Source organism: Ascaphus truei, chromosome 3, assembly GCF_040206685.1.
Source record: "Ascaphus truei isolate aAscTru1 chromosome 3, aAscTru1.hap1, whole genome shotgun sequence".
Taxonomy (NCBI): Eukaryota; Metazoa; Chordata; class Amphibia; order Anura; family Ascaphidae; genus Ascaphus; species Ascaphus truei.
The window spans coordinates 375,004,761-375,028,760 of record NC_134485.1 but is presented as its reverse complement, the minus strand read 5'-3'; the positions used below and the strand labels follow the sequence as shown (position 1 = coordinate 375,028,760).

The 24,000-nt window shown below is 40.4% G+C and overlaps 1 protein-coding gene across 1 annotated transcript in view; it reads right to left on the bottom strand.

The window, feature by feature from the left end:
• Positions 1 to 24,000, bottom strand: part of MIPEP (mitochondrial intermediate peptidase) — a 117,568-nt gene that overhangs the window by 39,285 nt on the left and 54,283 nt on the right. The window contains exons 14-16 of the mRNA XM_075592239.1: positions 17,500 to 17,609; positions 15,969 to 16,043; positions 15,582 to 15,701 (exon numbers count right to left, since the gene is read on the bottom strand). Of these exons, the coding sequence (XP_075448354.1) occupies positions 15,582 to 15,701; positions 15,969 to 16,043; positions 17,500 to 17,609 (305 nt within the window). The remainder of the gene's footprint in view (positions 1 to 15,581; positions 15,702 to 15,968; positions 16,044 to 17,499; positions 17,610 to 24,000) is intronic.

The window sequence follows — 24,000 nt, the reverse complement described above, 5'->3', positions numbered from 1 at the left end:
ACACACACAGTGGTTGACAAATCACCAAAAAATCTACTCGCCACCTAGTACCAAACGTGTGCTGCTTGGGCCAATATTTACTCGCCCGGGGGTTAAATCCACTCGCTCGGGGCGAGCAAATGTATAGGTTTGTCGAACACTGTATGTATATATATATATATATGTATGTGTATATATATATATATATATATATATATATATATATATATATATATATATATATACATACACACATGTAAAAAATAATCAAATTAAACTTCAATTATCATTGGAATACTGTAAAATTGAAATATTTAGGATCTTTCTCACAAAAAACTACCAATCTCTTTACAAATATAACTACCCAGAGCTTTTCACAAGACTTAAACGGGATCTTTTATTATGGAATGGTCACCAAATCCCCTGGATGGGCCGTATTAGATCAGTTAAGATGTTCCCCCGAAACGGCTTTATTGTTTTCAGACACTATCGGTCGCTGTTCCGATAAAATATATAAGGGATTTACGGAATAAGCAGCCCAAGATTCAAAGTGGCCCAGTTTTAAGTGGCATGGTCGAGTTTAACAGGGAGTTAGAAGATTATTGATTTACTGATTATCTTTTTTTCTTCTCTTCACAGGTAAAAAACATATCTATTGTTTGCTATTCACCCCAGCACTGCTGTGTCTGGCGGGTGTATGTTGCAGAGTCTGTTACATCCCTTACACTGTACGTGCTAGCTTTATTATCCAGGCACCTGTACCTTAACACACTAAGCCTTTATTGCAGTGTGCAGTGCTGGTCCATCTAGAAAGGAAGCGTAATTAATTATTTGGCCACTCACTTGTGAACAACTATATACTCTCACTACTGGGTCTCATCGTTGCTCCAGAGGGGTTAACACCCTGACTCCTAGCATCCTTTGTCTTTTGTATCCCACCAATATTAAGTGGACATCTGGGACAGCACGACACAATAATTAAAGACATGGATGCCAGATAATTCTGATTTAATATATTTTTAATTCACATTACACATTACTTTGGTAATATATGTTTTAAGGAATTTATTAAAAGTTAATTTTTACACTAGTTTGGTGTGCATATAAGTGAATTCTTTTAGGGTGCACATTCATTTTTGTGTTTCCCTTCCCCCTTTTCTGATTCACTTTTCAGTTCACAGTTTGCACCCATCTTTTTGATTACCTCACCTATATATTTGATTACATTATTCAATTGGTATGGTCCTGTGATCACTCCCTATCCCTCTGTTGTTTCTATAAGGGTTAAAACTCATTATCAATTATTTTCAGCTCCCTCGAGATGTACCCCTATTTTTGACAATGCTGACTTTGGTCCAGGTTGGTTTACTGGTACTTTTGATTTATGGAAGGCTACAAATATTAGAGATGTGGGGGATATGCTATTGAATGGTAAATTGTTAAACTTCAGCAATTTTTGTCAGAAATATTATTTCACGTTTGCGGAGATGTTCAGATTTTTACAAGTTTCCCATTATCTTAGGCAGTTGTCTCCGGGTGCGTCTCATCAACATTGTACCAAGTTTTTATTTCTCTGGAATTTAACGCCCCCCTGCACCCACCGTTATTTGGATAAATGGGCCCACGATTTTCAGGCAGAGATTTCATGGGAAGATTGACAAGATATTTGGGTCAATGCAACGAATACGTCATTATACACAATATCTAAAGAGAATATCTATAAAGTTATTTTCAGGTGGTATCTGACTCCTCAGAGGTTGAGGCATATTTATCCAGGGGCCACGAATCTTTGCTGGAGAGGTTGCAGTGGTGTCGGGGATAAAGCCCATATCTAGTGGTTTTGCCCCGAAATACAGAGATTATGGGGAATAGTGCAGAATCTGTTCCGAGAAATAATTGGGATAAGGATCCACTTAGACCCGCTTATAAAATGGTCCTGGGAAAGCCTCTAGATAATTTAATTTAAACCAAGATATATCTAAAGTACTGTTGCGGCCCCTTTTATCCTCCTACATCCCCGAATTTTTTCGGGGATGTTTTCCGTATGTCACGCACTTTGCCGCGTTCAGCCGCATTCATGGCTAGACAGCGCTAAACAATGAAACCGCCTGCGGCGCCTAAAACGGCCGGAACATGCCGCATCTGCCCGCGGTTTTAGAAATCGCGTTGAAACGGCCGCCACTGTATTATTACACATTCTGACCGCAGAGAGACTTGCAATCGCAGGGGCCTGGAAAAAGTCCCAACCTCTCTCCAGGAGAGAGATTATCTCGAGAATGCACCTCATTTAATCTATGGAAAGATTAACAGCCTATGTGAGACATAACGCAAGAAAATTTCAAAAAGTATGGGATCCCTGGTACTCTAGCGCAGGGGAGTGCAAACTTTTGCTGCTGCGCCCCCCTGTCTTGCCTGCCTCGGTGCTCGCGTTCCCTCCCACCCTACCGTGGAGCTGCGTCTAATGACGCAGCGGGGTCACGTGACATGCAGCTTAATTTCATGTGTGACATCTCATGACCTCGCTGCGTCATTTGATGCTGCATTGCCATGGCGACACGTCAGAGTGTCTGAATCATGGTAAGTAGAGAATTTCATACGCCTCACGCGATCCCCCTGGCATTTAATTTAAATGCCTTGGGGAAGAGCGTGGGGCCCCTGCAACCGCAGCGCCACCCCCCCCCCCCAAAAATCTCCCGGCGCACACCCCTGCTCTAGGGGGAATATGTGAATCTCTGAGTCAATGTGGATTGAGGGTTGTATTCTCTCTCAGAGAGTTGGTTATTCTGAGTAATGTGTGAAGATGTGGTCACTTAGCATTGTTATATTTTATATCTGTGTTAAAATTGTGGTACCTTCCCCGCCCCCCCACTATTTTATTTTTGTATTCCCTATCCTTTGTTTTTCTAAAAACTCAAATAAAAAGTAAGTTACCAAAAAACAAAACAAAAAAAAAAGTATACACTATCTTAGAGGTACTGAAAATTGAAGAATCATTGGAGTAGGCTCCCTCGTTAACAAGAGATAAACAACAGTGGTGTATGAAAGCTCACCTGATGAAAGAGCAGCCAGAATCATTCAGTTGACAAAGAGATATAGGCTTCAAATAATCCAAGTGTATGTCCCCAAATCAAGTGACACAGACCATGAAGAGGAAGACTTCTACCATGAAATCAACCAACTTATAGGCAATGGTTAACTCAAGGATGTTATGGGAGATTCCAATGCAAAAATTGGTGCCCAGTACAAAGATGAAGCATCAGTTATTAGGTATGGGTATGGTAACAGGAATGAACATGGGGACATATTGGTAGCACTTGCAGAATGTGAAAACTTCCACCGCATTATGCATTCATTCTTGAAGGACCCAAGGACAAAATGGACATAGAATAGATCCAATGGAACCAACAATTAAATGGACTACATCCAAGCTAACAAGGAACACGTGATTGAAGACTGCACACATTTATTGGTTTGACTCAAGGCGTGATCACATTCAGATGTAATTTGCAGTAAACCAATCGTTGAAGATGGCAAGAAGAAAACACATTAAAAAGAAGACAACATCAATAACCTAAAAAAATAGCAGAGAATTTCAACTAAAACGCCAAAATTGCTTCAGCTTGCTCGAAAAGCAAGGGACATTTTAACAAACAATGAGCTACTTATGAAGAATGAAGTTGATAGCACAGAAAAAACTGGATGAATCACTAACACAAAACAGGATATGAAAATAACAGACAAAGCAATTGAGGAGACAAGAAATAAAGCATTCCCAAGGAGCAAGATCAAGAATTGAATATGCAGAGCTGTGCAAGACGGTTTGCAAACGTATAACTAAAGATAAGAACATTTAACTGTGAAATGAAGAAAACTATTGAAGATAACAAAAGGTTAAAGACGACTGCATTTAAAATAGAGTTGAAGACTTCTACATGAAATTATAGAAATAGGAGAGATAACATAGGGCATAATCCAGCAGAGGAAGACTGAGAAGAAACTATGTGTCCTTCCAGAAGAAGTTGCAAAAGCAACAAAATCCATTAACAATGAAAAGGCTCTCAGGGAAGATTGATTTACAACTGAAATCTTGAGAGAAACTGGGGAAGTAGAGAAAATCCTTGCAAAACACTTTACATGCCGATTAAACAAAATTCCAGAACAGTGGAGCAATGCCATAGTTTTTCTCATTCACAAGGATGGCGACAGAGAAGACCTAAAGAACTACCGACCAATCAGTCTACTTCCAGTTACTTTCCAGATTTTTACCAAGATACTCACTAATTGGCTGTAACAGAACCTAGACTTTGTCCAGCCTAGAGAACAAGTGGGATTTCGCAGTGGATACAACAGAATGGACCACATCCAAGTCATACAAGAAGTGATTTTCCAAACGAATGAATACGACCTACCACTCCGTTTAGGATTCATAGCGTAAAAAAAAGAAGAAAAAAGTCATTTATTACTGTAGGTCTACATCTTCGGTTCCAAATGCATTAAGAAGACAACGTTTAATGTTTACATTATAAAAGAACATTTCCGAAAATACCATATCAACCATTAGATTACATGAAGATACAGTACAAACAAGATAATGATCAGCAAGTGAGTGTGACAGGGAGAAACACCATGTCACCAAAGCATATCCCAGCAACACTTGAAACATTTTTGAAGACATTTAATTGGAAGAAAAAGTAATCAAAACCAACGATGAATACTTGACACGTACAATTTGCAGATGACCGTTATTTTTGCCACAAGTCCAAAAGACTTCCAGTAATAAATAGGAGACCTCTTTAAAGTAAGAAAGTGGGCCTCTATATGAAATCGGTGATGTTCGACAAATTTGTCAACTCCGCAAAGATCGAAATAAATGGAATAAAACTAGAAGTCAAAGGCTATGTCTAACATAGCCAGCAAGGAGCAATGGATGAGAAGCTTTTGAATTGAGTCAAAAGGAGAAGATGGGATGGAGTGCATTTAGAATAAACAAGAAAATAGTTCAATAGAACCTTGCACTGTGCCTCAAGAAGAAAGTTTTCGACTAGTGTAATCTGCCCGTGCTCCCAAATGGATGTGAAACGCATGTATGAATCTGAAACCAAGGGAGAAGATAACTCAGAAGCTGCAGACAACACAAAGAATTATGGAGAGATGTTTTCTGGGTATTACCCAAAGAAACAGGAAAAAGAATAAATGGATTTGAGAGCAAACAAAAGTTTGTGATATCATCACAAGGGTGAAGAAATTCAAATGTCAGTGGGCCGGACATATCACAAGAAGAAAAAGCCATCAATGGACAAAGATGATACTCAACTGGATTCTAAGAGATTAAAAGACCAAGATGATGACTAAAACTAAGTTGGGCGGATGAAATCAGAAAATGTATTGGAGCAACGGGGGGGAGAAGAGGCTTGCAACCGCAGTAATTGGAAGATCATTGGGAAGGTCATCACCCAGCAGTGGATTGACAATGGCTTAAGATGATATATAGATATAGCTACCTATATGATAGAGAGATAGATATAGTTAGTGAAGAATACTATTCTCTACTAGCTGGTATACCCGGCGTTGCCCGGGCGTGGAAGGGCAGGGGGCATGGAGTGGAAGGGCGGGGGGGGGGGGAGGGGCGGGGGGGGAGGGGCGTGGAAGGGCGGGAGAGCAAAGGGCAGGGGGGCAAAGGGGCAGGAGGGCAAAGGGGCAGGGAGGGGTGGGGGGGCTAAGGAGTGGAAGGGTGGGGGGGAGGGGCGTGGAAGGGTGGGGGGCCAAGGGGCGTGGAAGGGCGGGAGAGCAAAGGGCAGCGGGGCAAAGGGCAGGGGGGCAAAGGGACGGGGGGCAAAGGGACGGGGGGGCAAAGGGTCAGGGAGGGGCAGGGGGGCTAAGGACAGGGAGGGGCAAGAGGGCAGGGAGGGGGCAAGAGGGCAGGGGGCAAGAGAGCAAAGGGCTGGGTGGCAAAGGGCAGAGGGGCAAAGGGCAGGGGGGCAAAGGGCAGGGGGGCAAAGGGCAGGGAGGGCAGGGGGCGCAGGGGAGGGAGGGTAAGGGTCAAAGGGCAGGGGTCAAAGGGGAGGGGGCAAAGGGCATTGAGAGGGAGGGGAGGGGGCAAAGGGCATTGGGAGGGAGGGCAGGGGGGGCAAAGGGGAGGGAGGGCAGGGTAGAGGGGGGCAAGGGGCAGGGAGGGCAGGGGGGCAAAGGGAGTCAGGGATGCGTTAAATAAGCCATTCCCCTGCGTGTACTCACCTTGCACACGGCCGCGCTCCTCTTCCCCCGGATACCGGCCGCCCTGCTCCGGCTCCTCCGCGGAGAGGCTGAGACGCTCCGGTGAGGAGGTGCTGGGCCTCTCGCGGGGAGAGGCGGAGACAGCCGGAGGAGAGGCCTGTGTGAGGGGAGAGCCGCGTGCTCTGTGGGGGGGGGGGAGGGAGAGCGCCGTGTGAGGGGAGAGCCGCGTGCTCTGTGTGTGTGTGTGGGGGGGGGGGATGAGGGAGAGCGCCGGTGAGGGGAGAGCCGCGTGCTCTGTGTGTGGGGGGGGGGGGGTGAGGGAGAGCGCCGGGTGAGGGGAGAGCTCCCCCGCTGACTGGGGGGGGGGAGGGAAGAGGAGAGAGAGGTGTGGTGGTGTTTGTGTGTGTGTGTGTGTGTGGCCTGTGTTTTGGCCCGTCACTCCGCCTCAGGCCAATGAGAGGTGCGGGGGCGGGCGGCCCAAGGGACCAATGAGATTTCCCCTAGGGACACAGGCCATGCAGACAAACATACAGTGCTTTCACAAATATATAGTAGATAGCGAATAGCGATACAGAAATAAGTGAAAGTGACAGAAGAAAAGACTAAAAAGGATGGGTTTTATTTTTTCATCTTCATATACAGAGTTTGTCTTTTTGACTGATGTATATAAGACAGTCTATACCACTTGGACTATCAGGCTGCACTCTTTGTAGCACACCTGCAGTTTTGCCATTTGTTGATATTTCACATTTGTTTGAGTTTCAACATTTTGTTCTCTTTTTTTTTTAATCCAATTTTTGTTTTGCAAAGTTTTGATTGCATGTGTCCAGCGAATTTACATAATTGAGAAATTTTAAAGTAGTAAAATAAATTATTATTCTTGGGGAAAATGTAATTACACAGATGAAGTCGTTCCAGATCACCATGTTGTTACAACTTACACTCGGGTCCTATTAGAAGGATTGCCGCCTCTCAATATTTTTCCTTTCAAAATAATGTTTAGAGCATGCAAAATTAGTTAAAATGAAAATTAGAAAATGTTACCGCTCTGTATTTTACACGGCACAATCTGGAATAGAGATATGTTAATATAAGAAAGAAATGGAGCAGGGCAGCGATTTTAAGATCTCTCGCCTTAAATAATCTGCCTCCAGAGGTCCTACTAGAAATGTGTTTCTATTTGGGAGGCTGTTTAAAATAAACCAACTAAGAGACCATATCCATTTTGTTAAGAGAGTAAAACAAAAGATTAAAGTTTCAATGTACAACACGGTTGGTAATAGGTGCGCACTGACTACTTGGTCTCTTAGTGTCTCTCCTGCAGCTTATTGCTTCTCCCGCGATGAACAGGGTCAAGGTTAAAGAACTAAAGAAAAAGCGCAGAGAAACTAAAATTCAATACAAAAATATGGTACTTTATGTAAAAAAACAACAAGTAACAAACATACAATAAAAAACGTTCAGATCACTCAAACCAGGTCTCAGGTGTATACTTCAGCATGTGTCCCAATTGTTGGTAAACGGGTATCCCACACAGAAGGGGGGGTGGAGAAGGGGGGGGGGGTGGGGCAGCAATCAAAACTGAGCTAGCGTCCTGGTGAAAAGCCGGAACAGCCAGAATCCGCAAGTCGCAGACAGCTGAGCACGGCATCTTCCTTAGGGAGTGCAGGATGCCTGTATCCGTCGTCCTGGTCTCCAGCGTCGTGCGTCACTGAACGCCAACTCTACGTTGATTTAATGCTTCATCAGGGGGTGAGTTAGTACACCCCCTCCAGGAGTACTAACTCACCCACAGATGAAGCGTTAAATCAAAGCGAGACGCGTAGAGGTAGATTGCTGACGCCACCCCTCCCCCTTGTGTGTGGGACTAACCGTTTACCAACAATTAGGACACATGCTGAAGTTTACACCCGAGACATTGTTTGGGATATCTGAACGGTTTTTATTGTAAGTTTGTTGCTCGTTATTTTTTACATAAAGTACTACATTTTTTTTATTGAATTAGTTTCTGTGCGCTTTCTTTTGTTTTCTTTTCTTTAGTCAATTTACAACACTTCAGTGTTTTCCTTAAACAGTCATCAATACATTTAGCATGACAGGACATATAAATATTTGCAACTCATTTATGTTGGGGAAGGGGATAGGAATTTAACATCTCATTACCCTCCTAAGTGTTTCTAGACATGAGCCAGATGGTCTTACCATTATTTCTCATTGTTTTATACAAACGTTAGTTACTTGGTACTGTCAAAACTGATCAAATTAATTAGACCAAATAAACAAATTGTACAACAAATAGAAACTGAAGAGCAGAAATGCCAAGTAAGCTATAAGAAAATGTATTTTGTCATTGTAAGATCAGAGGGATGGAAGTACATAACATTAGCTCCTGTGTATACCGCCGTACTGACACAAAAACAGACTACGTGAAGGTGAAGAGAGTCTTCTAATTGGAAGTAGAGGAGTACAGTAACATTTCATGCAGGGTTAAGGTGTACTAATGGCAGACGTAAGTTACATTGGGTTAGTCTTGAGGACCGGCGTTTAACAAAAATACGTATTCTGGCATGATATTTCTTAATCATTTGTGAAAGAATGGAAAACAAGGAGTGTCAAATGGATGGCTATTGTCAATCTTGTTTGCTCCACTTTAGCATTGTCATCAGGCTTAGTCAAACCTCCTGGATGTCGGAAAACCAAATCAGAAGGAGAAGAAAATCTGTAAAACCAATGCTATAGTACTTCAGATTCCATTTTTTCGAATCTTGATTTTAAAAGATGTAAAATCAACAAATGTTAAACTACTTACTCCTCTGATGGCAGCTCAGCCTGCAACACATTGCAAATCAGTGCAGGGCAGGCCTTATTGGCTGTGAAAATAGAGGGATGACAGGGAAGCTCTTGGGTAAGTCTCCGCTCTCCTCCTCCCCCCGGTAGGCAATCCTGAGCGACAGCCCACCTCCAATATTTAATTAATGTAGATGCCGGACATATTCCTGCCAATGCAGGTAGGTAACTTATTCAATGTTAAACCTAATAATTAATGAATAAGAATAGTATGGATTTTAATTTTTTTTTAGATAGATGTTGGGTATACTGTATGTGTTCTTAAATATCAGTTACTGTGATTTGGGGACAGCAACTTGGCCCTCTGATTTCTGAGCACTTAGGAGAGAAGAGTCATGATTATGGTAGTAGTAATCAAAAACTCTAGTTAAAAAGTATGTGATGTTCTGTGTTGCGTTAATATATGTTTATTTCGCTAATTCCCTAGTGACTAGCCCAACGTTAAAAGCTCATCAGAAAATAAGCCCTTTGGTTCTAGAGATGAATGGAAAGTATTGTCATAATGAAGACTCAATGAACAATACAAAATGATGCAACACATTTCTCAAGCTCTTTGCCAAGTAATGCGTTGCTGGCCCCTCCTGCAATAAGGAGATAAACAAGCATTTTACACTTAATTGATTACAATTTTACGGAATGAAAATAAATGAAGTCTCCTGCTTCATGTCTGCATCTGTACTACATGGGGGAAGGAGAAGAGAAACAAACATCCTGAACTTACTGACCTCATTCAATTAATACATTCCAATAAGACCCCAAGAATAACCATCAGGTATTGAAATTGGACACACACACACACACACACACACACACACACACACACACACACACACACACACACACACACACACACACACACACACACACACACTTTATTTAATACATATGGACCTTTATGTAGATATGAATGTATATTCAGGTCTCTGCCGACATCAGCAGGTTTTTAGTTATATATTTATTTAATCTAGAGTTTGGTTAAACGTTGGCTACTAGTTTTAAACAGCGGTTGATGGACCAAAGCACCTCCTGAGACGTAGAGGGTACTTATCCCTATATTGCAGACTTGTCTCCACGTGCTCTGGTTATCTTTGCTGTGATCAACGGGGCGTACTAGGTTGTTCAATACCAGCCCCTCTGCTACTCTGATAGCCACCAGACTTTAGCACAAAAAAACTAGTCAGGATAAGAATCCTGGCTAGAGAAGAAACCCACAATTGCACTCTATGGGGACAGCAATAGGTGGACAACATATAAACCCAAGCTAGTAGCCTAAAGTGCCAAAAGACGTAAAACAAAAAACGTTTATTGGCATATAATAGGGAATACACACATGGAGGTATAGGGTAAATGTGCGAAAATATTTAAAATTGGGTGGTGCTAACCCGATGTTCCCGAGGGTATGAGGCTCCTCTAAAGCCCACCAGAGGCACCTGGCATACAGGGGAGAAGGAATCCTCGCTCATCAGCCACCAGACTTTGCAGGGTTACGAATAGACTCATACAGAGTCTACTTGCTAGCCTGCTTACACTACACTGGTGCCAGAATCCCTACACCACCCAGCAGTGTGTGCTTACATTGTGTTTGCTACCTTGACCTATTGACGTTACCACAATTACACACATTTGAGCTACTGGTTCTCTCACTACACTGTGGTGCTCCTTTTGATACACTATTAAAGCATCAGGCTCTCTGCATAGCTTATTAGATCAATGTGGCAGACCAGGCAAGGGTATGACATCACTATTGGCAAAAACACTGCCTGATGATCTGTGGGGTTGCTCATATAAGGCATCACCCCAGCAACAGTGATTATTTAGCTAAACACTACAGTTCTTGCTCTCATTAAAGGGCAGTGAATATTTTGATCCACATCATTGCTACCAATAGGTTCATACATTGATGCTATCCTACTTCGGTGGCTTATCTTTGATCCAGAACACTTACCGTAATGTTCATATATTAGGATCACTTATGCGTTTAATCATCGTTTTAACACTCATTTTAATTGGATACTAATAAAGTTAATTTTAATTTATTTATTAATCATCCAGGAGGTGCAAGAGTGCCCATACTAGGTTTCTTTTTCTTGTTTAGTTCATGCCAATGTTGCACTAACCAAGTTTGAGTTATAAGCCAATTCAGAAATTCCATAAGAGGACCTTCAAAATAGGGTTTTGCATCAATAATTCTCCAAAACCAGAAAACATGATCCCTTTTGGAGGCAATAGCATGTAACAAAATCCAGCAATCATGAAATGGCGATTCTCTCTAAAAAAAAAAACCCACATTCTCTCATTGAATTTTACCATGAGGTAAATAAAGGTTTAGAAACATGATTTTGTTTTGTTTTAACCCGTAAACCGGCTCGTAGATAGGGCAGATACGAAAATAAAGAACACGGCACTCAAGTGAACTATGTCAAAATACAATTTTAGTTTTGAAAATAATACAGGGATCAACGTTTCGGTCTTAGCGTGGACCGTTATCAAGCTTTGCCCTCGCTAGGACCGCAACGTCGCTCCCTGTATTATTTTCACCAAATCCACTGGAGTGCCATGTTTTCTTTATTTTAGTATCTGCTGTACATCATCAATTTGGGGCATTCAGAGACCCGTGGATGTTCTACACCGTAATAGCGAGTGCACCTGTTTCTTCTTCATTGTAGATAAGACTGTCATGAGATAGTCTGCAGTATCTACCACTGGGCTCTGTCTCTAATTTTAATGTAGACTAGTAAAATATTCAAAGTATGCATGCAACTTACAGTCTGACTGTTAACGTTTAGCTTCTTTACACCTAAAACTCATTAGGTAACAAAAACTCAGTTAATGCCTTTATCTTGGGAGTATTCAAATACCTGTATGTCTCTAGGTTTTGTATTTGTGAATATAAACCGGTGGCCTGCTGCTTATTTGAAATATTTTGATCCGGTTAGGAAGGCAAATCATAGATCAAATGGTAGCAGGACAATTATTAAATGTCAAGTCCTTTGATATATCCAGAATCAGACATTATTCTACCTATTACATACAATGATTCGGAAGCACAGGCTAATAAATTACACATTTTATGAAAGCTGGCAATTTAAAGGGACAACCTACTTTGGATATGCTGCATATTTCACAAGCCAGGACGAATTCATGAATTTCTACACCAGAACCTCAGTGTAGGAATGCTCTCCCCCTCTATATTTACACACACAACTAAGATAGGCCAATAGAGTTGAAATGTGCAGTATGCAATTTGTAAAAATGTATCCATGCAAAACTATTGCATTAAGTCCCAAGAATGCACTTCCATAAATGTTACTCTTCAATTCCCACGTGGTGTAGGTGTGTGTCTGTGTCCGTTAGCAATAAAGCATTGAATTGAATGTTTAAAAAAAAAATGTGTGTTGTGTCAAGTGACGCCGCGCAGCTAACTGCTGCAGAGAGGAGAGCACGTGGACACAGCCCTATGAAATGAGGAGAGAGCCGACAGCAAAGGGGAGAGAGATCTAGATGCTGGTAAGTCCTCGCGTGGCAACATGGATGTTTTTAAATCTCGGGAGCCACGCTCAGAACGCGTTATAAGCGGATTCGCTTTGTAGCGGATAGCGCTATAACGGGGTTGAGCTGTATATATCTATATACATATCTATACACACACACACACTATACATTTAAAAAAAAAAAATCTAACCTGCTTTCTTCCAAATCTGACTCGAAATGTTTCAAACAGGAGATCTCGTAATCCTCCTACGTGGGCGCGCGAGCGCATGAGCGCATTTACGTGTGCGCATTTACAGGGCAATATCTTTATTGAGATCGAGATATATTAATATATAACAAAATCCCAATGATAACAGTGCCGAATGCCAATAATACTAAAATACGTGCAAGTGAAAAACTACCAATATAATTTACCAGTGTACAGAAATGGTATATAAATTTAATAATCATGTAAACTACCATCTATTCTAATGGGCGTGATAAAGTGCCAGAGAATAAAAAACCATGAGGCAGTATATGAAAATGTACAAAGGGGGTTAGCTACAAACAAAACAACCAAGTATAAAACACACTGAACATGAGAAGTGATTTAGCTGTAGAGATAAACGGATTGATAAATAACTTAAAGTTCAAGAAATAATAAAACCAAATAGCAAAAATCCTCGGAGACTCCAGGCAGCTTTCCACAGGAACCACTTCCTACCACGAAATCTAAAAAACTAAGGACAGCGTCCCTACGCGTTTCGTCATCAGAAGACGACTTCGTCAGGCATAATGATGGGATAAAGAGTGAGGGCTTTAAATAGTCTATCGTTGCCACGGTGATCATTTAGGTCAATCAACCAAGCAATAAGTACTTAAAGAGACATCCAAGGCACAAAAAAAAAAAAATATGCAAAAAGGGACCCCGGCATTCCCCCTGAAAAAGTCGTGTTCTGACAACAAAACGCATAGAGACGCTTATGCACACACTTGCACGTCATCGCGTAGACGAGTCGGAGGAGCGCAAAGCAGGGGGAACACTGCATACTACACTGAATTTCCGGAGAACTTTCTTTGAGGTGGTGCCATCCATCCTCGGTCTCGGGGTAAGGCTGATTTACTGTGTTGCGGCTGAATGTCTTTTGTGGACCCGCATGCTGTGACGGTGCTTTAATTTTCTCTCCAACATGCGATCCATACTCCGGCGTTTGTGAATGTGACTATTTCAGATACTCTGGTTGATTAAATGGTCATATTGATTTTACACATGAAGCGTGCGCTTTCCCTGTGTGTGTGTGTGTGTGTGTGTGTGTGTGTGTGTGTGTGTGTGTGTGTGTGTGTGTGTGTGTGTGTACAGTTTAATAGTTTTTAATATGGAGAGTTTAACAGAACTTCCCTATGTCTGTTCTACCTCTTGAATGTAAGAATTATACGAAGACAATTATTACATTGATATCTATTTCTGTTTGGCGAGTGCACACATAACCAGACATAAAAGACACTGGGTTGGGTTTAAACTTTATTGCACTATATTTTATTTATTATCTTTTGCATATACCCTGTGAGAGCTGCCCTCCTACTGGTTCAACATTTCCAGTAAACACCAAGTGGAAGGTCTACAGTATGTGAAGCAGCTGCTCCTGAGCTATTGGCGGTTGTATTAGAATCTTAATACTATAACACTGTTTGCACCGTCACCAAGATTAGGATCTCCATCACTAATTAGAATTTTTATCATCAACATAACATTTCCGATTGCAGATTTTAATGACTTAGTGATTTTTATGCACTTTAAATGTGTGTGTATATTCTGAAGTACTGTAGCCTGGCTTGAGAGGAGGGAGACGCAAGAGCAGCTAGGAGTGGATTTGGCACAGTGAGCATGGAACATTTATGTGCAGCAAGAAATCTTTGCATGGCACCCAAGGTCCATTTTAGGGCACAAAATCTTGGTGACCCTAGCTTAGCATGACAAGAACAAGTGAAGAATATATTGCTGGGATGGCCAAACTCTGTCCTTAAAAGCCACTAACAGGTTAAGGATAACCCTACTCCAGCGCACGTGGCTCTATCAACATGACTGACCCACCTGTGCCCAAGCAGGGATATTTAATACATGGCCTGTTGGTGGTTCTTAAAAATGAAGTTTGAACAATCTTCTCAACACCTCGCTTAAGCTGCCAGCACCAGAATTACATTTAGGGTGTCCTCGGCCCCCGCTGGCGTCTAAGAAAATATACAAATTCAACAAAATCCCAATTTAGAAAACAAGATGGTAAAACGTGTCTGAGAATGAGGACAAGTCCTTACTAGGTTAATGGGTTCAATAAGAGCGCTAACACATTACGTCTTAAAGTTTACATTTAATGTAATGAGCAATGCGACAGTGCGTGTACAGAAAAGCGATTGCAAAGTTCAGGAAACATACAAGTAAAAGGGATTAAAACAGAAATCTATACTTTCCCAAGTGAAGCTGCAGCAAACAGGCCCTTTAAATGACTTGGAGTAGGTTCCACTGGGTGCCAAGAGAAGAATATGTGAGACCCACCCACAAAGTGTACCCCCAAGATGAGTCGAACTTGTGGGTCTCAGACAATTTTTAATACCCAACAACTCTTTGATCTGTGTGGGACTCCAAATCCCTTCCTGCCCCAGTAGGGGCGTATTCTGATAGTTGTTTGTTACTGCTCCCTAGCTACGGACAGTTTCATAGCCTTGGGTCTGGGAGATCAGCTATTATTTTATTTCAAAATCAAATCTACTCAGAGTATAAAAATCTCAATATTTGTGTCCGATAGTATGAACACCATTATATTCCAGAAAATGACCCAGTTATACACAAACCACTTAACTTTAAGAGCGAAATACATTTCCCACTATGTTATAGTGATGTTCATATTTTCTGCACACTGACAGATTCAAAAGTTAACACCCCCACCCCTCTCCTCTGGAGTAGATCCGCATACTTTTTATTGGCTAAGCCCTTGGTTGCCATACTGAACACAGAACTTACATTTACACGGGTGCTTCTCTAATTTATTTACCCGCAAAGGTTATTTTATACTCACTGTTTGAGGTACATATGGTAATCCATAAAACATTTCCTGGGTTTCCTTTAGAATGTCTGTTGTTGAACCTTTGAGAGGATGACTTGCATGGTAGATTTGATCCAATACAGCATAAAACACCTGGAGAAAATGAAATAAAAACAGGTGCATTCCTACTAAATCCATCCTTTTTAAAAAAAATCACAAACAGCAATTATTTTTCCACATGGAGCATTAGTTCCTTGTAAACATTCTAGGACTACAACAGCTTTGAGAAGCATACATTATGTCTACCTGATACAGACTGGTTGGAGTAAGCAGAATGATCCTGGTATGAACTGCTTATGGAGGAGATACAGTGTCTATTTTGATTCTTACACAGCACCATTGTAGAAGTGACTCACATACCTGTATCTGCATGTCTGATGCTGCACCAACTTTTTTGGACTCGCACAGACGAGACACCATGGTTTTTGATAATGGCTACAGTAGGGAGAGAAAAAAAAAATAAGCAGCCACTCTATACTTCATTGTAAGCCGTCAGCATTTTCTACATCAGCAAGTCCTGAAAAGATCATGTGATGAAAGAATGAAAAGGACTACTGAAAGATTGAGAAGCTCCAATCTAACACAAGTTTTCCATTGCAAAATCAGTCAGATCACATAACAGCTTCCCACTCAGTGACCAGCAACTCATTGCCCTGAAATGCTATGCAGAACCATCTCGCAGGGAAGGAGTTAAGTGTAATGAATGGTCTCCAGAGCTGCATTCATATATATGAGATCTCTTCATTCTCCATTACCCAGTATTGGATTGATTACATATTTACCATTAGGGAAGGTGCAGAACAAGGTCTTTATTTTTAACAAATTCACAGAATCTCCATGATAAAGAGGAGGAGTTGGTGCGAAAGGGGGATAAGGGAAGCTGAAGGAGTATTGTTATTCAAGTTGTGAACACTTAACCATGCTCAACGTATTCAAGCGTTTTATATTTTTAAATGCTTATAATGGTTGATAATTCTGCATATACATTTTTCATGATCTAGTTTATTCTCATAAACTGAGTGCATTATTTATGTTAAAAAAAATTAAATAAATAAAAACATCAAAAGGGCATCCTTTTGGAAGTTACACCCTTAACATTTTTTTGAGAGGAAATTTAGGTTGGGTTTACTGCTCTGACTTATTTCTCTTATTCAGCCCACTTAAACGGGTCCTAGAGATGAGGCATGAATCAAATTAATCACTAGATTAAGGTAAGGTCTTCTAAAAACACTCATCTATTTTGTTTGGAGGAAAAGAAAAAGAAAAAAAAATCAGCTAATGTTAATCTATGAACACTGTTTTTCTGCAGGGTCCTATACAATTCTCTCATCTCAAAGTCTTATTGTTGCCTACTTTAAGCCATGTCCGATAATGGCATCATAATCATTTTACAAGGGCAACAAAGAAAGAAATAGTGGTTTCTGAATGGAACCATGAAAAGTTTAAAAAAAAAAAAAAAAAAAACTATTTAAAGATATTACCCGGCAGAGTTTTTTTTTTTGTGAATCACCAAGCACCTATATTCAGTCCAACAAGCATTATTAATCCCACTCATTTGAGGGACTGTCTCCTGGGGAGCCAACATTAATGGAAAGTACACAATTATGAACAATATTAAGTATGATCGAGGATCCAGGTCTTTTATCTACTTTAGATTTATATACTATCCATGAAGCAGTATGAAGTTCAATAAAGTCTGTACCGGTTCCTCTGCCTGGAATCTGTAACCCTGTAGTGCAGGAAATGTCTAATACTGTGATCATGAAAACAGTGGTGTGTTAAAATAGGGAACAAGTTTAGAAAATCATTAGTAGGCATGGCCTGCAAGTTACAGTTTTCTAATGAACTGGTGAAATTAACATAATTTAGGTTGTTCGCTGCCACTAATTACCTGTCCAGTCTGGTAATGGCGTGCAAACTGGTTAACGACTCGATAATCACTTGCAAAGTATTCCATCAGGATCGAAGGAACTTCAGCAAAATCTGTCGCACATCTGGTCCCTTAGAAATGGGGAAATAAAGAGGCGTTGGGAAACAATGCGTTACTGATCAACTGATGCACAGAAAAGGGAATAGAATTCATTGACTACATAAGGACCAATATTTTTAGACTGGCTTTCAGCTCCAAAGTACAGTACAATTTAGCAGTGCCATATCTAGAGACTCAACAGTTTCTAGACAAGAACGGATTGTACTTGCTAACGGCAGGAAGGACTTGCCCTATATCACGGAGCTTCGATTTCTCAATGCTGGGTACTTTTTTTTTTCTATTACTATTTAATTTATATTTTTGCACAATGGAAGCCAAGATCTTATTTTAACATTTGGTGCTGTTTAGCAATGCACTGCACGTCCACCCAGTGCTAGCATATTACAAGCGCCTGATGCCTCATACTGAGGTGTACAGCTTCTTCTCAACAAGGTTTAGTAGAAAGTGGTACCTCTCTTACTAACCCTTACCCAACTGCCCATCCTGCCCCCCCCCCCCATTGTACTGTGCATTTGACACCAGTTGTATATTTTACAATACAATAAATCCCTGGGTTTGAGCAGTTCATCTATTAAAGTCTATTGGCAAAGATAAATAAGTTGACGTTGTCAAAAACACTTAAAAATAGACTTGAAGCCAGATGTCCTAATTCACAAGGCTGTAATATAGCCACAAAACACTTATAAGTAGTAAGAAAATATTTCTAACATTGATCGCCAAAATGAAAAAAATTATTATGAGCCCACAAATTTTCTTAAAAGTAAAACTGAAATGGAAAAATATCATAATAATATTTGCACAGCTGGGACACGAAAGGCATAACACTGGATCACACCCTTTACAAATAGAAGCAGGATACAGTGAAACTGGCACAACATGAAACGCCAATCATGTAATTGTGTGAAATCTAAATCCAAAAACGATTACATTCAAAATCTAGCTAAATTGGTCCTACAGTACATGCAGAACTGTGTTTTTGTTAACTAACTGCTGTGTTTGAAGGGGGATAGTGTTACTTTTGCCATTATATACACATTACACAAAAAGAGAAAAGGCATGCCTCCTCTCTTGCTAAAACAGACTGGATTCACTGAACTGAAAACAGTGCAAAACCCAGCATGGTTTAACATCCTGTTTCCCCTTTGTAAACTACAGTATACTGTAGGTACCAATGCTTCGATAGTTTTGCATGTCCTGTAAATAAGGGGTTCATAGCTCATCATTTAAATTATGGCGTGTAGAGCTAGTTTAATAGAGAATACAAATAGGAGTTAACTCTTTATGCAGAATAAGTCTGGTAAAGGTTTGGTTTGTTATGGAGTGTAGATTACAGTTGAGATGCTTCCGATTATGAACACGGTCCCACTGTGTCTCCTGCACCTTTCTGGAACTCGGAACCTTCAGTTAATTACAGCGACTGCATACTCCGCATTAGGCAACTGGTTACCGCTCGAGGCATTTAACATTATGTATTGGTCACACAGTATTATGGGCATGTGACAATCTGAACTATGTGCTGGAAAAACCTGCAATGTAGTCTGTGGTTCAGAGGAAGCGTTGTTATCCAGATAACCCCAAAATGAGAGAAAAGTCCTATTCTCTTATTTTGGGGCTACCTGGATAACCACGCTCCCTCTGAACCCCGGACTACATTGCATTCTAAAGTGAATCTAAACCATTCCCACCAGATGTGGAGATTGTATCCACTACCTTACATTTATTATTATTGTTTTGTCTACACTCACTTATTTTGAGCACTATTATTTATTCACCATTGTATATTACTTGGATTGATAAGCACTATTTGTGTTTTATAATATTTGTGTATTTAAGCGCCGTTCAAATCACTTGGGTGTGTACTGGAAAAACCTGTAGCCATCTTATTAGATCAACTCCTAGAAGAACAATGCACAATCATACCTTTGAAAAACTGTTCATAGAAAAGCAGCACTGTGTATGAGTTATAGGGAAAGCACTCGGGCCCATATTCACTAAAGGGTGCTACGCTTTAGCACGCCCTAACTTCCATTCAAATCAACAGGCCTCGGCTTTATAGTGCTGTTATTCATTGGTCATTTAAAAAAAAAAAAAAAAAATAATTTTAGATGATGTCCCTTAGCTAGTGGAAGAGGAAAGATGGTAAACATATTATAGGTATAAAGAAATCAAAAGAAATGATCACTTCCTCTATTACATCAACAAATATATTCAGATGTAAATATGAATGTAATGTACTGTATTTGTATATATAGAAACATTGCACAATGTTCAAGTTGCTTAGCAGCTTAAGAAAACTTCTCTCCTCTTTGTGGGTTTCTGTGATGAAACATTGCCTAATAAAAACTGCTTAATTTACAAGCATACCACATTCTCCATACATCAAATTCCAGGAGTCCGTGACTGCCTAGGAGTTTCACACCATTTTTTGTTCCACTGGAGTGTTAATTATGGTTAACTGTCCCATAAAAATGTCAACTCCTACTTATACCCCTACACTCCTCCAAAAACAGGATAATTCGGTTTTCCACAATCTGAAAAGATTACGTATAAAACCCACAAAATTGTCCTCAACACTCTAAATAGGGGTACCAATGTACAAAACAAACAGAACAACAACTATGGCAAACACAATGAAAGAAAGATTATATAATTGACAACGCATCAGAGATCATAAGATATACAATAAATAAAGTGGAAAGTACAACACATCCAGTTCAACATATTAAGTGCAAATCAGAGAATTATATAACAACCAAGCACAAGAAGTATAATCATATAATGGTATAAAGCAACCAAACTATCGCAAGCAATCAGTAACCAAGCTATCAAAAATACAGAAGATGTACAATACTAATCCACCAAAAATAGAAAAAGAGGCACTGCACTGGTCTTCCAAAGATTATAACATTTATTGCACAAGCATCAACGTTTCGATCCGCTTGCGGTGCAATAAATGTTATAATCTTTGGAAGACCAGTGCAGCGCCTCTTTTTCTATTTTTGGTGGATTAGTATTGTCCCGCTCTCTCTATTTTTGATCTACCTGTGGCTCAACATCCATGGCGGGACCATTGCTGCTGTGCACCCATGGCGATTTGTTACCTGGTATCGTAAGTGCGCCTATTTTGGACTATCAATACTAATCCATCACCTCAAAAAACAGAGTGCACAAGAAAAAGCGCAAAGTGTATATAATAATATGCAAAACCAAACTAATGGAACAGAAAAGACAAGAACACAGGGCTAACAAATAGGGAGAAGACACTGAAAAAACAAGCAGCAAATTATATGAAAAAAGGGGCAATGTTAATGCTTTGCGGTAACAAGGCCCGTTCCCACGTGACCGACAGTGGTACTTCCCTTTGTTTCCCTGTAACAGGGATTAGGAACGTCCTGTAGTGTCTCCCTCTATAAAATTCAGTCTCCTATAGTAGCGCACAAGTATGACAAAATGTTGATAAAAGAATCACAAACAGAAGCACTCAATGTGGTTAGAAATAGTTTATTAAAATACAAAGAAAAAATTATAATTATAGGGTAAAAGAGGTTAGCTTCATCACACAGTACAACTCTGAACATAAAAAATTAGAATACATTTTTAAAAAAGTATAACCTACAATAGGATCCCCTTCTAAAAGAACAGATCAATGATAGACCTAAAATAATATATACCAGGGCTGAAAACATCAAAAGACGAATTGCACCCAGAATTCCAAAGATGGGCGAACCAGGTGAGAACTGGTTACAGAAAAAACGTAAAACGTAACACTGGATTTGTGAAATGTGGCAGATGTAAATATTGCAATTATGAAACTAGAAAAAAAAGAATTTATTTCAGAGCATACTAAAGAGATATTTAGAATAAATAAATTCATTAATTGTGATAATGAAGGGGTTATTTACCTATTAACTTGTCCCTGCAAAAAACAATATGTTGGAAGAACAAAAAGATGTTTGTAACAAAGAATAGGGGAACATTGTACAAAAATATTATGAAAGGTCTAGACACCCATAATGTGTCAAGTAATTTCAAACGATAATCCGAGAGCAAACTTTATGGTCTAACCTTCCTGGGGATTGACAGAATAGAATTAGGAATTAAAGGGGGTGACTTAGTTCAAAAAATGTGCCAGAAAGAAACCATGTGGATATTCAAACTCAAAACTTTAATTCCTATAGGACTGAACATAAATATAGATCTGGGCTGTTTTCTAACGTAATCATATGTAACCCTTGACACATGTCCTATCATCCCCTATTTTTTGGGGATATCATAGACCTTTTATCTGTTACAAATCATTCCACAGGCAAAGAAATTACCCTTTAAATGTTAAAGGGTTACACTAGTGAACCCTTAGGCTGCGCTTATAGTGCCTGGCGACGCCGCTCCAAAATACATTGAATCCGTTGCATGCGCTTATAGTAAGTGCGACAGCGACAGAGCGACCAAACATTTTGTAGACAGTGTTATTTGATTTTTTTAGTGACAGTCGCCACATGACTGTCTCTAAACCAAATCACAGAGCGCCTATTGCACTCTGCCCTCCCCCTTGGTGACGTCACTGGCCTTGTCGCCAGCGACGTCGCTCAAACTTGAAGTGCAACTTTCGCCAATGGCGAAGGGTGACGTCATCGGTCGCATCACCGGCACTATAAACACTGCCTTAGGTAGCTTAAAATCTGAGAGGTTTCTCAAATGTTGACCTATGTATATGTTCTTACATCTGTCTTATTATTAGAATTGTTTTTTTTTTTTTTATATGTTAGATTTTTTTAGACTAGGTGCATCCATGTTATATATATCCGCCCATATATTCCAGTACTGTGGTTTGCATGTATGTTGTCAATAAAGTTTTTTTTAGTACAGCCACAGAGGTGGGCACATCAGGAGGGGAACCACATATCCCTAAGAAAGAAGGAACCCTCCTTCGAAACGTGTAGGGTTACGGAGGACCGGATACTGTGTGACACCCAAGAACCGGAAGTGATGTACCTTAAGACACCAGCTGGAACGGCGTGGAGAAGTTGCGGTGACCGGGGAGAAACAGACTGGTTCTCTTTATTTACTGATGTATACTCTGTATACTTGTGAGGAAATACCTTTTTGAAGAAAGCTTTATGTAAAGCATTATTTTAAAGAAGGAGCTCCGTTTTGCCTGTCAGTTACTTTCCTGTCTACTGCTGTGGAGAAGGAGCAAAGTGCCAGAACGCAGTGCATATCTCACCATGGCATTTTATGGAAACCATTTTTACTGAAAACACCATCGTTGGAACTTGGAGCAGTTTCTTTATTCATGCAGCACATTACAATTCTATATGTTGTTTAGACCTCACGATTATTTGCTTTTGGCGCATCCTAGATTTGATTGGATTAGCCGTGTATTAAACCTCGTCTCATATGCAGGTCATGTGCTCCCAGGTGTGCCGTACGTGATACTTATGATCTGATGCGCTGTTAATTAAATAAACTCTTTCACTGTGTTTGCCATAATGTTATCCTGTTTGTGGGTATACATTGTTACCCCTGTGAGACTGTATTTAGAGTGCTGAGGACAATTTTGTGGTTTCTGTACAATATTTAGGCATTAGGGATTCCTTATGTCCACGTGCACCTATTTTACTGTTAGACTCTTTATATCTATAGGGTAGTGCTTTTAGATTTTGTATATATAGAAAAGATTTAGTATGGTTCAATAATTTATTCAAACAAATTAACTTTGGGGGGAAAAAAACCTCTTAACCATTAAATTATTTGCGCCAGGGTTCACGTGACTTCTACAACTGTAACTACACAGATAGAACAAATTGTTGTAAAATTAGTTTTTAAAGACCATGTAAATTTAGGCAGGATAGCTCTTATTCCTTTATTTTCAATGTAGTTTTCCAGATAGTTTTGTAAAAAGGTACCATGCAAGGACAAAACAGAAAGACTACATCAGGGTGGCATGATGAAACATTAACTTGTGTGGCTGATGCACTAATGGAAGGTTTGCAAAATGATTACACGGAACACTTGTTTTGTCAGCTTCCTCATGATCAGAACAGTGTTACATATTTTCTGCAACCTGCGTTAGTGAGAATGAGGTAATTTATACAGTTGGTTGCAATGAGAGTCAGGGTGAAAATGATTCTATAAGGCCCGGGCCATAGAGCACTCAGGCGTGCTGAGGCGTGCTGAACAGATGCAGAACGCCCCTGCATCTGTTATCAGCGCGGCTATAGTTTCTCCCTGCTGATGCGCGCTGAGCAGGAGAAACTCTTCCCCGAGCGCCAAACTGATATATTTGGTGCTCGGGGAAGCGGTCATGTGACCGCTCCCATCCAATGGGGCTGCAGCCGGTTCCCTGCAGAGCCGCCATTACCAGACAGAAGACAGAAGGCATTGTGTTGTGTGTGAGTGTGT